We start from the raw sequence: 14,630 nt of genomic DNA on the forward strand, positions 1-14,630 counted from the left end.
ATTCGGCCCGCCTCAACTCCACCTCTTTGCTTGCTTCTTCAACACTAAGTTGGCTTTCCAATTTGGCGACCGCCATCTTGGGCATCACAACGCCTCTTTAGAAACAAATGGGTGACGTCAATGAGACTACATCCATGTTTTATACAAAGTATGTTTTATACAAAGTTTATACCCTTACCGTTAGGTAGTGCCCTCCAGACGCTGCAGTCATTTTTACGGGAGAAAAGGTGGAAGTTATTAGTATAAAGAAAACGGTTCGTATCTCGTGTGGAGCTTAAGTAAAAGCCGATGTTGTTGTACCTGTGTTCCTGTCCTCAGCGTTAACTTAAACAAAGTGCTACCATCACCTCACCATAACCTCACGTTTCATGCCTGTGTGAGGTATGAGGACATGTTGGCCATGACAGTTCAGTTAGAGTCAAGGTCCCCCGAGGATGTAGCTCACTGACTTTTGTTATCTCCCTATCTTCAATAAACAACATAGATACAAACAATAAACAGTCAAAATTCTAATGCGTCTAATTCTTTGGTTTATGGCAGTCATATTACTGGCCACAGGATGTAAAATCAAATCCAAAGTCAGAGAGTACAGCCGAAGATTTACCACATTAAGAGACTCCCTTGACAGAATGCATTGTTTAGTCTCAGTTGAATTGATATCTTTCAGATATAAGCCATAGCTTTGGATTATAAACACATTTGTTGTGCAACACTGTCCTAACTGCATTCATTTTCTAGTGTTTCTCCCTGTTTGATCCAGGGCAGTAATGTTAAATAGAAACAGAAACGATTCCAGTTATCACACACGCCACCAATAAGGAATGCTCTTTGTGTATTGTCCAAATTTAAACATTTGGGATCACAATCAATCATAGAAAACTTGTCGTAATATCCCGAAGCGAAATATTGTAGTCCCACCTGCTCCACAGGTGGCCTGTAACCTGATGAATCATGTGCCTGAAATAACACACAAAAACTGCATTTGCAAAGCAGGGAAAGCATTTTTTTTCAAAACATGCTAACATAAATAAATATCTGAGTCTGATCCAGGTCTTGTAAGTTCTGTCAGGAGTTTCCAGATTTGGGTCTGTGTCAGCATGGAGTCCATGTGATGTTTTGGCTCTAATGTCTACCAGATGACCATGAACCAACTACCCAGGCTTAACAACCCAGAGGAGATTTTATGGCTTGGTAGCAATTTGCTGTCTCATGAACCACAGGTTGACTCACATAAGCCTGCAAGTGTCCAAAATAGATTGCCAGTGCCGGCTGGATTGTTTGTTTTCTTCTCCTCTACACCGTTTAACAGCATATTCTTTAGTTGACCAGAAAACATGGACAGAGTTTTTGCCCTTTTGTCACTTGTTCTTGTCTTCCACCTTATCCATTCTTTGAAGTCAAAAGCATTTGTTTGTGTTACCTTCTGTTTTAGTGTCGGCTCCTGCTGCATTGATCAGCATTAAGCTGCTTGCCTTATGTTAGGTAACTGCTTACGTATTGCTCATAATTTGGGTCATAATAAGCCTTACTCAAATTAGATGTCTTATATAACTGCTAATGCTTTTCAAAAACAGTGCTGTGGGGTGGGTGGGGGATAGAAGGTTTGCAAGACATAAAATTTTTTTTTTTTTTTTCCATGAATTCCTATTGTATGTGATGTTATTGTCACTTATTTAGGGGATAGATTTCCCAGTGTTCAGAAAGATACATAAATGAGCACTTTAGCAGGGAGAGGGAAAAGATGAGATCCAAGCTGCAGACATTCAGCACCGACAGCTTATTGGCCCGTGTTTCTTTGTTTATCCCAAGTGCATGTTATTGTTTCGTGTTTTTGTCACTTCTGGAATGATAACAGTGGAAGCTGAGGATGTTTTCCAGTGAACATTTAAGTCTCTCACATACCAACAGAATAGCAAACGTTGGAGGAGACCAGATGAATTTTTGTAGCAGATGTGATGAGGAGAAGAGAAACTGTAACCAGAGGTGTATTCTTCATATGTTCCACACTGTTTATATTAAATGAAGTGGAATTTATGCCTGCACTCTGCACCATGAGTTTTTGTAATAACCAACAAATATACAATTGATCGGCTGCAGAAACGTAGAAAAGTCTTCACGCTGTTCACAGTTCAGTGTGCAGAGCAGCAGTTTGAGGTTCCAGATTTTCACTGGAGAGGAGAAAAAAACAATAGCAACCTCTGCTGTTCACTGTCAGTTTTACACCTCTGGTTTCTATCTATCTATCTATCTATCTATCTATCTATCTATCTATCTATCTATCTATCTATATATCTATCTATCTATCTATCTATCTATCTATCTATCTATCTATCTATCGATTGACATGATTGATCTTATATCTTTATTTTTATTTCTATTTTTTACCTTTTTTTTCTTGTTTTAGACTTTAATAATTCCGTCTATTTCTGTCAATTGTATTTTGTTTCTTTTGTGAAGCACTTTTGGTGCTATTTGACAAAGTAGAGTTGGGTTGAGTTATTTTGTATTAAATCTTTCTTTCCTCTTTTGTCAGTGGTCCAGAGAATGGACAATGTCACAGAGGGCATGCAGAATTATGGAGGCAAGATCAATGCTGTTGAGACGGACCTAAAGAACCTCGGTAAGGATCATTAGATATTAAAAACGTGTAGTTTTCTGCTTTTTGGGCTTTGAACAAAAGTTTTTTTCCGTGTGGAAAATGTTAGGTTTTCTATTATCCTATATCTCTTTCCTCTTTTCAGATGATCAGAACGGAGAGAAGTCAGTAAATGCCACAAGTGCAATAAAGACTTTCAAGTCAGATCTGGAAGCTTTACAGCACCAGCTGAATGATGTTGCCGTGAGGGCGAGCAAAAACAGAGACATACTCAACGAGCTGCGGATCACTGGAGACGATATGCAAAATGGCCATGTCTCCCTGCAGAGTTTTCTACAAGGAAACGCTGCCTCACTGCGTGGGGTCAACCAGACACTTGCCACCTACGGGGGCATGATTGACAACCTCCAGACAAACACTGCATGGCTCCAGTCTGAGATACAGAACCAGGTCAAAGAGCAGAGTCAGACCCAGGTTACTGTCAGCGCGCTAAACATCACCCAGGCCCAGCAGCGCAATCTGCTCAGCACGCTGCAGAAGACAGTTGAGGACGCAGGCCAGGCAGTGCAGAAACTCAAGAACGACTATCAGAGTCTGCAGCAGACAGCTAGGCAGACCCGGGCTGACACAGAGTGGCTGAAGGAGAAAGTCCAGAACCTCCAGGTTTTGGCAGCCAATAACTCAGCTCTGGCCCGGACCAATGGTGAAGCTCTAGATGACCTGGGGTCACAGCTCAGCACGCTAGCCAGCCAGATCCAGAATGCCTCAGCTCTTACTGAGGGGCACGACCAGAGCCTTCGGGAGATCATGGACCACCAAAGAGACCACGATAATACCACCTCATCCAAGTTTGACGAAATGGAGGCTCGATTAGACAGACAGGAGAACGACATGGACCGTGTAACAGGGAATGTGAGCTTTGCTGCGCAGCTGCTAGGCTCCATCAACTCGGACCTGAACGGTCTGAGGTCCTGCGCTGAGACTGTGCTGCAACATTCAGACCTTTTACTGGGGCTGAACAGTAGTGTGACCGAGGCCAGGACAGAGAGCCTTGAGCTGAGAGCCCAGCAGGATGAGTTGACAGCCAGGCTGGACAAAGAGGTCAACAACCTGTCCATTGTGATGGAGGAGATGAAGCTGGTGGACAGCAAGCATTCCCAGATCATCACCAACTTCACCATCCTGCAGGGTGAGAACAGTAGATGTACTGTCAATTATGATCCAGATCATAGCACGGTTTATTTGTTTGATTCAAATTAACTTTCCAAATACAAGTGAAAGTAGTGAAATGCAGACTGAACTTGTAGCTAACAGTATGCACAGTATGCAGATTTTTGCCCTTTTGACCCTTTACATGTAAGTCTTCTGAATGTAATATCCTTAGGGTGAGAAGGTGGATTTTCTCATGCAAACATCCGCTTGGACGTAAAGAAGAGACTGATGAGAACTTAGCTATGACTCAAGACTTAGTACTATCCTTATGATAAGATTTCTAACAAATAGGCTATCTAACAAGATGCAATAACCAATTTTCAGTTCTACGTATGCCTAACAAACATCCATTTGAACACATGGTGAGGAAAATCCTTTAATTTGGGCATGAACAACTATTTGGACTTAAAAGTGAAATTATTACATTTTGATGGTCACGGTTAATGTCAATGTCATGCCATAGTGACCAGAAATTTGTCTTATATTTGTGAACAATATGTCCTTATCAGTCCTTTGTACACCAAAAGTAGTTTCAAAAGTACTGAGTCCAGTCATACATGCCAATATAATAACTATTATTCATTTTCAATTTTATTTAACGCTCCTGTGTTGAACTACGGTGTGTGTTGATTATAGCGACCTCTGTGGACAAAGCATTATGTCTTCTCTCTTTGCTGATTTTGTCTTGTATAAGCTTAATTTTACCAGGATAAGATACCCCTATCAAAAATCTTTGCCGTGGAAAATGAACAAAAAAAAAAAAAGGTCTATCTTTGGGCAGGTTGCTGCTAAATACTTGACTGACACCGACCTGCCGGCAGCGGTTTAAGGCATTTAAATGACAGAATAGAAATAATGAATCTTGTGGCTGACTGTCTCTTTTGTTTCAGTCTGTTTTATAACTCGCTAAAAATATCCTTGAAGTAACTTTAATATTTGTGTCATAATTGATGTTTCATTGAATTCCTATATAGTCTTCAATAATTATATTACCTGACTCTAGACATACATAAAGGTTAACAGCAAAAATAATTGGCATGCAACTTGGAGGTAGTAGTTTCGGTTTGGGCCTATACTAAAAATGTAGCACTCAAAGTAAAAAGAAAATTGAATTAACTGCGACAATGCCCCCCATGCAATGAGAGCACTGTGATCCAACACATAACAATATATATATATTTTTTTTCTACATGGAGGACTATTTGCTAATCTGCTAAAAACTTTTGTATCTGTGTAATAATATTAATTAAAGATAACCATGTAGAGTAAGTAATGTTTTTTTTTTTCTGTAATAGAAATATAATGAACAATACATTTTGAAACAGAAAGTCCTCTCATACACTGTAATTATGTTTCAGGTCCACCAGGTCCAAGGGGGGCCAAAGGCGACAAGGGTCCCCAGGGGCCAGTGGGCCAGTCCGGACAGAAGGGCGATAAAGGAGATAAAGGAATGCCCGGGTTGGTGGGAACTAAAGGAGACAAAGGTGCTTTTGGAATTCCAGGTGCAACAGGTCCAAAAGGTGCAGCAGGAGCTCGGGGTCTTACAGGGGCTAAAGGATCGCGGGGGTCTGGAGGTCGACCTGGAAGTCCTGGTGAAAAAGGTGACCCAGGGTCTACTGGGCTTCCTGGTCTTGATGGACTTCCAGGGATGTCAGGTCCAGAAGGGCCACAGGGGCCCTCGGGAGCTCCAGGACCTGCAGGGTTGGAGGGGCCTCGTGGGCCCGTTGGACCCATTGGCCCTGCCGGTCCTCCAGGGCTACCTGGGTTACCTGCACCTGTACCTCCACCGCCTTCTAAGGCACCTCAGCGTCCTCAGCCCACCCAGCCTGCAAAGATCCTTGTTTCCCCCAAATCACCTCAACCTCCCAAACCAGAAGAGAATCAACAAGGGTCCACGTCACCGCAGGTCCAACCCCCTGTCGCCCCGACTCCAACACCTGGTAAGTTCTATAGCTACAGCAGAGTCAATCTTGGGACCCAGCAGCTATTATCTGACGACAATCTAGCCTCTGGGAGTGATAGGCAACTCTTCAGGGCTGCTAATGTAGCTTGCAGTTAAAGGACCTTAATTCAAGACTTAATTTTCTGTGCACTGGCCAATGTTTTCAGTTCAATCAGCTTCTTCAGATCTACGAATGGAGAGATGATTTCTAATTGATTGATACATTGGTGTGTGCACTTGCATGCATATATCTGTTGATAGTGATGGACAAATCTAATCCTCCATAGATGACTGCTGATTGGTTCAGGTATTGCATTGAGGCTAATTGTATTCCGTCTCTCTTGAACTAACCTTAATATTCTGTAAATGATCCACTCCAGGTTGCCCACCTGAGTTCAAAAAGTTTGGAGACAGCTGCTATTACTTTTCTTCTGGACCTCAGAGACTCAACTTTGATGAGTCCTTTCAGTTTTGTTCCAACATGTCATCTCATATGCTCATTATTAACGACAACGAGGAACAGGTAAATGACACTAGAATTAAACATTTTTTTATTATCTTACAGTCCAAGGCTTTGTTTCTAAACTAATTATCCTCTCTGACATATTTTGTTTTTTCATCTGTAGACGTTTGTGAGAAATGCTATTGCAGGAAAAGGCTATTTCTGGCTGGGTCTCACTGACAGGGAGGAGGAAAATGTGTGGAAATGGGTGGATGGGACCCTACCTGTTTTTAAGTGAGTAAAGCTGCCAAATTGTTTTGACAACTACAGTCTAAATATAGTTTTATTAAGCAAATTTAACCTGTGTTTTCTAGGGATTTCTGACGTGATTCATTCTGTTCTAAATAACAACTTGTATGATGCTTGAACTTTGACACATGTTTGCATGCTGTTGATATCAGGAAATGGAAGCCTGGCCAGCCTGATAACTGGACTCATGGCCATGAAGACGGCGAGGACTGTGCCGGCCTGATCCACAATGCCAACTGGAATGATTTCTACTGCACCGACCGCATCGGTTTCGTCTGTGAATGTGCCTCTGACTGTCAGTACTTGCGAATATATGTTTTGCATAGTTAGGTTTAGATTTTAATTTTTTTTGTAAAAAGCTTGTCCTGTTTTATACCAAAACCAAAGTTGTGTGGGTTAGACAAACTTATACATTAATTCTTCTCAAGTTTAAATTTAAAGATTAAGAAAAATGAACGGGGTAATATAGCATCGCAGGTGGGAACTGGAATATATAGAATATACAGAATATACAGTATTTTGTAAGACAGGTGCTAATGTTGTATATGTTAGGGACTATTTTGTGCAACGGATTTGTTAACTTTTGTCCCTGCACGGAGTCATAATATTGAGTACACCGGGATGTTGTAATTGTATTTTTTTCTGGACTTTTTGATCACATCACATGGCCTGGAAGTTGAGTTACATAAGAGGACATGAAAAAAGTTCAAATTTAGTGAAAGTGAAGTTAAAATTTTCCATAACTCCAAGCTCCTCTAGGAATTGTCATTCATGACCATATTATCAGCAATTGATAAAGCAATATGTATTAGTGCAAATATTAACAGCAAAATAACATATCCAAATGTAGGAGTGGGTCATGTTTGTACTTTAATTAGTTGGAGGAATATGCTTTGTATCAGACTGTTTGCATCATTTTATATGGCAACATTTCTGACTAATCTAATTTAGTCAAGTTTTTCTGTTGCTTTAATATATAATTACTGTACATCACAAAGTTGTTTTAATATATCTTACATGCTTTGTCTTTTTTCTATTCACAGTGAAAGTTCCAGTTTTATAGCATTCATCTAAGGCAGTGTGGGCTGTCTCTGGGAATGAAGTGAAAAAAGGCTAAAGCTGGGATGGAAGATACTGAAGGATAATGAAGGACACAAAGAGCTCTAAATGACTGGAGGACTCAGAAAAAGCTCGCTCTGTCAAGCATCACTGAGCGTGGACTGATCTTTGTCTTGAAGGCACTTCACAACACAGTGTGGTGCAACAGACAGAGCATGAAGGACGGACATAGCCCTCCATGTATTGATTTAGTACTGAAGGAAACATAAGAATGTAGGCATTTATTTAGGCTATACTAAGGCATTGCTTGGTGCAGCCACTGTTGTACAGTTGTATCTGTAAATAACACTTCATAAAAAAAACATTGTTTTCATATTGAATTCAATATAGTCTCAATCCCAACATTTACACAACAAAATCTATATCAGAGAGTTATGTTGTAAGTGAGGTGGAGCTTTTATTTTTTTTTAACTGTCAAACACACAAAACATTCAAAACTGTGATTACAAATAAGCTCTTAAGAGAACAATGAGCAACCACTCTCCATCACCAAATTACTGAAAATGAATAAATCAGAAGGGTATTGTAAATTTCACAAAAATTGAAATATTAATAACATTTTTTTATTATGTTGTTTGAGAATAGATGCTCTATGTGAGCAGTGCTGCTGTTTATGAAGGACATTTTTTCTAGCTATTAGACTGCCAGTATGAGTTTTATATAGTATGAAGCACATATAAACAATATTTACGTGTTTTTGTTTTGTAGCCTATGATGATTTGTTCCAAATGCCAAGTACAATGTGTGAAATTTATGTTTATGATTTGAATAATCACTTATTGTTGTATGATTGCCCTTGAATAATTCCTTCTATGCTTAAGAACTGAATAGCAGTCAGTAACCTTCTAAAGGCTCATATTACCGTAATTAAACATTACAGAGTTCCTATGGATCACAATAAAAAAGGACCAAAACTGTATGTGGAGTCAGTGATTTGCGTCCTATGATGAACTGAATGAATTGGGGGATGGAGCATGAAAAGCCATTTATGTTTCTTTAAAAACTAAAGAAGAATAAGACTTCTATCGGATGCTCTGAAGATTACACTCAGTAACATCTGCATCCTTTCACAATATTTCATTTGTATTGTGTTTTCCAGTTCTAGTTAGAATTATAATTAAGGAAATGCATATTTACATTCTAGATATTTAGACTAAAGGCTACATTTTCATTTTGAATATCTAAAATTAAAATTATACAATAACAACTGGGTTGTAGATATCTGAAATGAGAGTTGAATTCTATTGCAGATAGCTTGAATGTTCATTCTTGATAAGAATAAAAGAATGACCTTGTTGATAGCTGAAATTATAAATCCAAAACACCGCTGGCTTAACATAATTTCTCTTAGCTTGTGGATATCTGTAGGCAATTGTTGATAAGAAGAATGTTATTGTGGATATCTCAAATATTCATATTGACTAGCCTATAGGAAGAATTGAATAATATCTCTTATGAATATCCATTTATAGCTATTAAATGTTAATTCTGCTTGCCATAGGCTAAAAAAACAACTGGCCAGTTTCAAGTAGGCCTGCCTAGTTGACTGAAAGCTTGGATCTGTTTATTTTATCTTTCTTTTTTAAAATGTTTTAATCAGTATAGGCTTACTGATTATAATTTAAACGTAGCAAGGTTCACCCAAAAGATAGCCTCCTTAAGTAAAAGTTAAATGACTGATTCGAAAAGTAGGGTTCAATATTTATATTTATTTAATTTATTTATATTTATATTTTGTATTGTCCTCTTAGTTTTTGCTTTTTTGTTTGTTTGTTTCCTGTCAAAGCGTCTTTGAGTATTTAGAAAAGTGCTATATAAATATAATTTATTATTATTATTATTATTATTATTATTATTATTATTATTAATAATAATAATAATAATAATAATAATATAAGCCTACACAAAAAATATTTCAAAACAGTAACAGAAGTAAATATAATTCATCACTTTTGACCCCTGGTGAGTGGAAGAATATGAATCCAAACAGGAAACATTAATTGTTGTGGCTGATGGTCACTAACTGTAGAGGTAACAGTCACGTGACCGCCGTCACCTGACGATGACATGTTATTTTTCCACGACGAGGGCGATGCTAGCGTTTCAATTACTGTCATACACATTGAAGCGAGAGACACTAGCAGCTGTATGAGTCTTGAGTTTTAAAGTATCGTGGATGACAGCAGTGGATTTTACACGCTACTGTCCGCTTCAATTACCCAGAATGCCTCGCTTGTTTCCGTCTGGCGAAGCAGTGACAGTGTAGAATAGACTCAGCCAGCTAACAGAGACATTTGACATTCATGAAGTTATCGTTACTATGCATTCGTGTTGTATGAAATAAGGCAAAGAGGGTGCGAAAATATCAGGGGAAGGGCAATTTTTTTTGTTGTTGTCAATACGCCAGCAATGCCTCTCTTCGCGACCAACCCATTTGACCAAGATGTTGGTGAGTAATCAGAACTGGAGGCTACGTGTAGCATGCTAGCTAAAGTGGCTTTTATCACTCATCTTTGTTTGTGTTTCCTACCTGAATGCTGCTTAAATGTCAGCCTTTACACCTATATTAAAGCGGCAAATGTGTGGGGTTTCTTGTAGTATAAATCGCAGGTTAGATACACCGCAAAGCTCTGGTCTTAATGTTATTTTTTTTAGATGTCTGTGTTTGTTGTGATTTGCTCAGTTAGTCATACAGCACAGTTGGCGTTAGCTTACCTTAATGTATGTGCAAATTGAAGCTTTAGTAGCAACTCAAACTTTGTTTTTACAATCTAGTAGCGTCTACAGAGTTCGATATTTGAGTAGTTATTTGGTATAATTACATAAAGGTCACATTTTAAGTGTGTGTTGAGGGTTACATGGACGGGGACACCGATGTTGTCACCAGATATTTGAAGTGACGTTAGCTGGCTAGCCGTCTGCCTCATCATCGCCTCACTGTTGGTTTACTAATATGATGAGCCTGACATCTCACTGTTACAGCAAGTGGAAGAGGAAGCGGTGAAATATGAAACCATTTACCTACTCTGTGTTTCCCTTTCTCTCTTTGTAGCAGTGTCGAGTGGTTAACCACTTCATTTGCATGTTACAGAGTTCAAAGGAGTGATAAAACTGTAGCCCTTTAAACCAGCAGTCAGTGACATTAGGTTAAGCTTATAATGTGGATTTGTGGATTGGCAGGTGTTTATCAGTATGGGTGGTCTGCCTGTTTGTTTAAATGTGTCTCTGATGTCTCTTTGACATTGTTGATAAAATAAATATAATAATAATTGAGTTTACAAGTTTTATATACACAGATGTATGTTAATGTGTGTTATATATATGTAAATTGTACATATAGTAGCCTATATCAAATTGTATATATATATATATATAGATTGCATCAAATGTATAATTGTAAACATACTGTACCAAACTGTATAGATATAAGGATTGTATAATATATAAATATAGTACATCAAATTGTACAAATAGATATGCATATATAGATATATGGATTGTATAAATATATAAATTATAAAAAATCATAGTATATCAAGTTGTATATATGTATGGAAAATCATTGGATTGTAAATATCAAATATAGTATCATAAATATAGTATAGCAAATTGTATATAGGTAGATTGTATATATAGAGATATTATAAGGAACTCACCAATTTAATTTAATAAATATTAATTATTGAGCTGTGGAAAAGGGGTAGGATTAAATAAGTGTTATACTTCTACCTACTCCTTTTCAGGCATATCAATTGAATATATGTAATTTTCTTTTTCTTTTTTTGTGAAATAATTTGAACTTTGTTTATTGTACTTTCATGCTTTTCATTTTGTTTTGTATTTTTTATATGTTTGATTTTATTTGATATGTCTGAAATAAATTTAATCAAATTTCAAATTTCAAAAAATTTCAAATTTGATTGTAACTATAGGTTAGGAGTATAAATTAAATGCTGTTTATCTGAAGAAAAACAAACAATGTAATCTGAATCCTTATATTTTTTAAGAGAATATTTGGTAGTCTTTTTACTAGGATGTAACAATGTGTGTCAATACCTGAAAGAATTGAAAATGGCTTACTATTTAGACTATGTAAGTGCAGTTAACTGACTGCATTTTATTTCAAATACAGCTGAAGACACGGGTCTTATGGTTAGGAAGCAGTATGTCTCTGCTTTGTCTCCTATTTTCTTTCTTTTTTTGTTTTTGCTTTTAGTAAAAGTGAAGGACATTTTGGGTCAAGGCAAGTCAAAAATGCAGAAATAAGATACTACTATATCAATCATTCAATCTTTGTTTGTATAGTTCCGATTCATACCAAATGTTATCTCAAGACACATTACAAAAGAGCAGGTAAAATACCTTACTCTTGATTATATTATCAGAATCAGAATCGGGTTTTATTGCTAAGTACATTTACACATACAAGGAATTTGACTTGGTGTATTGGTGCTAAACAGTTAACAAGGAAATAAAGCAGAACTAGCAACAACTTAAATAATACAGTATAAGAAGCTATTACAATATATAAAATAGAATTTAAAAATGTAAAATATATTATGTTACAAAGACCCAACATTAACCCATCAGGAGCACAGCACTATGCAACATTGAGCAAAGTTACAGTTGCAAGGAAAAACGTCCTTTTAAGAGGCAGAAACCTTGAGCAAAACCGGACTCATGTTTGGTTTAGGCCGTCTGCTGAAACTGTGTAAGACAGGAAGGAGGAGACTGATAGAGACAGAGCAACAGCAACAACGATGAATAAAATATATTTATAGCTATAATGTCAGTAGAAATATTGGCAAAAGTATATGTAGTATTAGCAGTCACAGATAAGTAAGGTAACAGACTAATCAGTCTAATATTAACATGAGCAACTGTAAGAATACTATCTGTAATTCATAAACTGCTGATCCATCAAGCACTGTGAAATTATGTGTTTTGGAGATGAGGGAAGTCTTCCAAAATTCATATGCCAGAGACGGAGAAGCTGCTATGGCAAAAAGAAACTCACTCACTACCACTCAATGAAAAACAGTAATCTTTATGTTTTCTTTACTGCACAAGCTAACGTCCCAAGATTGGTTTTATACAATACCTCCAGCGGTCTTTACACAAACCAAACATTATGAGATTCATCAAATTGGTATTTACTGCAGGGCTTTGAAATGTATAGGGTTTCTGTTTTTGTGTGTGTCTGTATCTCTCTAGTGTTTTTGCCCATTTGTAAAGGTTGTTAATATGGATGTTGTTTACACAGATTTAAGATCACAAGTTCTTAAATCATAGGGACTATGGTTAATTTTTTAAAAAGCTGAATCAATTCTCTCATTAGCTGCTATTCTAATAATCTTTACCTCTCTCAATTGTCTCTAAATAGTCAAAGTATTTCTATCTTTAATCTGTTTTCTTATACTGGTTACTGTGCTTCTTCCCTGCAGAGAAAGCGACCAGTGAGATGAACACAGCTGAGGACTGGGGCCTCATTCTGGACATATGTGATAAGATAGGACAGTCACGCACTGGGTTAGTTAACTGCCTTCAAACATAACCTTGCACACAAACACATTAACACACGTCAAGGACTTCAGTAATAAAACATACATGTCCTAGGGTTAGTGGTCAAACCCAGGGACAGAAAGAGTACAAGGTATATACAAATGTTGATAGTGAAGTTGTATATTTTCTTGCACAAAGTTTGGGTCATCTTTTCCGAGCAGTTCAGCTCCAAAACCTTTTTCGTCCTATCATCTTGTTACAGGCCCAAAGAATGCCTCCGCTCGATAATGAGAAGAGTGAACCACAAGGATCCCCATGTGGCCATGCAGGCACTGACTGTGAGTAAACTAATCACCGGGATGTTTACAAGATAATTGTTGTTAAACACTAAAAAAAGGGTTGAAGAAAGCCAGGAAGGGGCGCCAGTTAGCCTAGCGGACTCTCCCTCTTCCCGGTTTCTGCCTCTATCCATTGTTCTACCTGAATAAGAACTTAAAAGCCCTAGAAACAAGTCTTTATTGAAAACAAGACAAAGGTACCAACATGGTGAGTGCTAGAACGAGAAAGTACCAAATGTATGTAACTGTTGAGTTGTCAACGTTTTCTCCGTTCAACATGTAACCAGTTTGTCGCTTGCTAATTTATTTGTCAAAAAACAAGTTACCATGTTATGTTACGTAATAAGTTTACTGATAGATGTTTTCAAAAATAACAAGCTGAACGGGGGCCTAATCGAGCTATTCTGTAGCTCACCTTAACTATGCAAGTGAACTTACTGACTAAATGTGAGCTTGTAGAGTGCCTGCTTTCTCATTTGTAAAGTTACTGTGGATTTAGTTGGGAGTCTTATAAATAGTTTTACCTCTTTTCTTACAGCTCCTTGGTGCCTGTGTCTCAAACTGTGGGAAGATATTCCACTTGGAGGTTTGCTCCAGAGAGTTTGCCAGTGAAGTCAGTAATGTCTTAAACAAGGTAGGTGCTGTCATGTTTACTTGCAGTGAGTGTGCTGTCAACATGAGGTCCATTTACTACTTTCTATTACTTGAAATTAGGTCACATTGCCTCCACTTCCTTGTTATCTTTATGTGTTGTGTTAATATTGTCCTCAGGGCCATCCCAAAGTGTGTGAGAAGCTGAAAGCACTGATGGTGGAGTGGGCAGAGGACTTCCGCAACGACCCCCAGCTTAGTCTGATTTCAGCTATGATCAAGAATCTACGTGAACAGGGGGTCACATTTCCAGCCGTTGGATCCCAGGTAGGTGTATGGTCCAAAACAAAAAGTTCTTTAATTTTTTCTTTATATAACAAGAGTAACGGGTATTTATTAAGACCCCTACCATAGCCAAGTTTCTCACTGAACCTCTCTATTGCCTCCCATGTTTCATGCTTGTGTCTAGCCTTTATCTTAGTTAGTAAAATTGTAAAAAAGGTAAAATACTGCTACATTATCTAAAAAAATATTTCATTTAATTGTGAAATCTGTCGTAGTCTTGCTTTCATATAAAGA

General features: G+C 37.7%; 1 protein-coding gene across 1 annotated transcript in view; it reads left to right on the top strand.

Annotated features, from left to right (window-relative positions):
• LOC132979337 (collectin-12-like) overlaps positions 1-14,630 on the top strand; it is a 47,662-nt gene that overhangs the window by 25,194 nt on the left and 7,838 nt on the right. Inside the window, exons 4-14 of the mRNA XM_061045055.1 lie at positions 2,534-2,620; positions 2,742-3,785; positions 5,167-5,748; positions 6,131-6,273; positions 6,377-6,486; positions 6,654-6,718; positions 9,974-10,069; positions 13,065-13,149; positions 13,385-13,460; positions 13,999-14,094; positions 14,232-14,378. Of these exons, the coding sequence (XP_060901038.1) occupies positions 2,534-2,620; positions 2,742-3,785; positions 5,167-5,748; positions 6,131-6,273; positions 6,377-6,486; positions 6,654-6,718; positions 9,974-10,069; positions 13,065-13,149; positions 13,385-13,460; positions 13,999-14,094; positions 14,232-14,378 (2,531 nt within the window). The remainder of the gene's footprint in view (positions 1-2,533; positions 2,621-2,741; positions 3,786-5,166; positions 5,749-6,130; positions 6,274-6,376; positions 6,487-6,653; positions 6,719-9,973; positions 10,070-13,064; positions 13,150-13,384; positions 13,461-13,998; positions 14,095-14,231; positions 14,379-14,630) is intronic.

Source organism: Labrus mixtus, chromosome 8 (assembly GCF_963584025.1).
Source record: "Labrus mixtus chromosome 8, fLabMix1.1, whole genome shotgun sequence".
NCBI classification, from domain to species: Eukaryota; Metazoa; Chordata; class Actinopteri; order Labriformes; family Labridae; genus Labrus; species Labrus mixtus.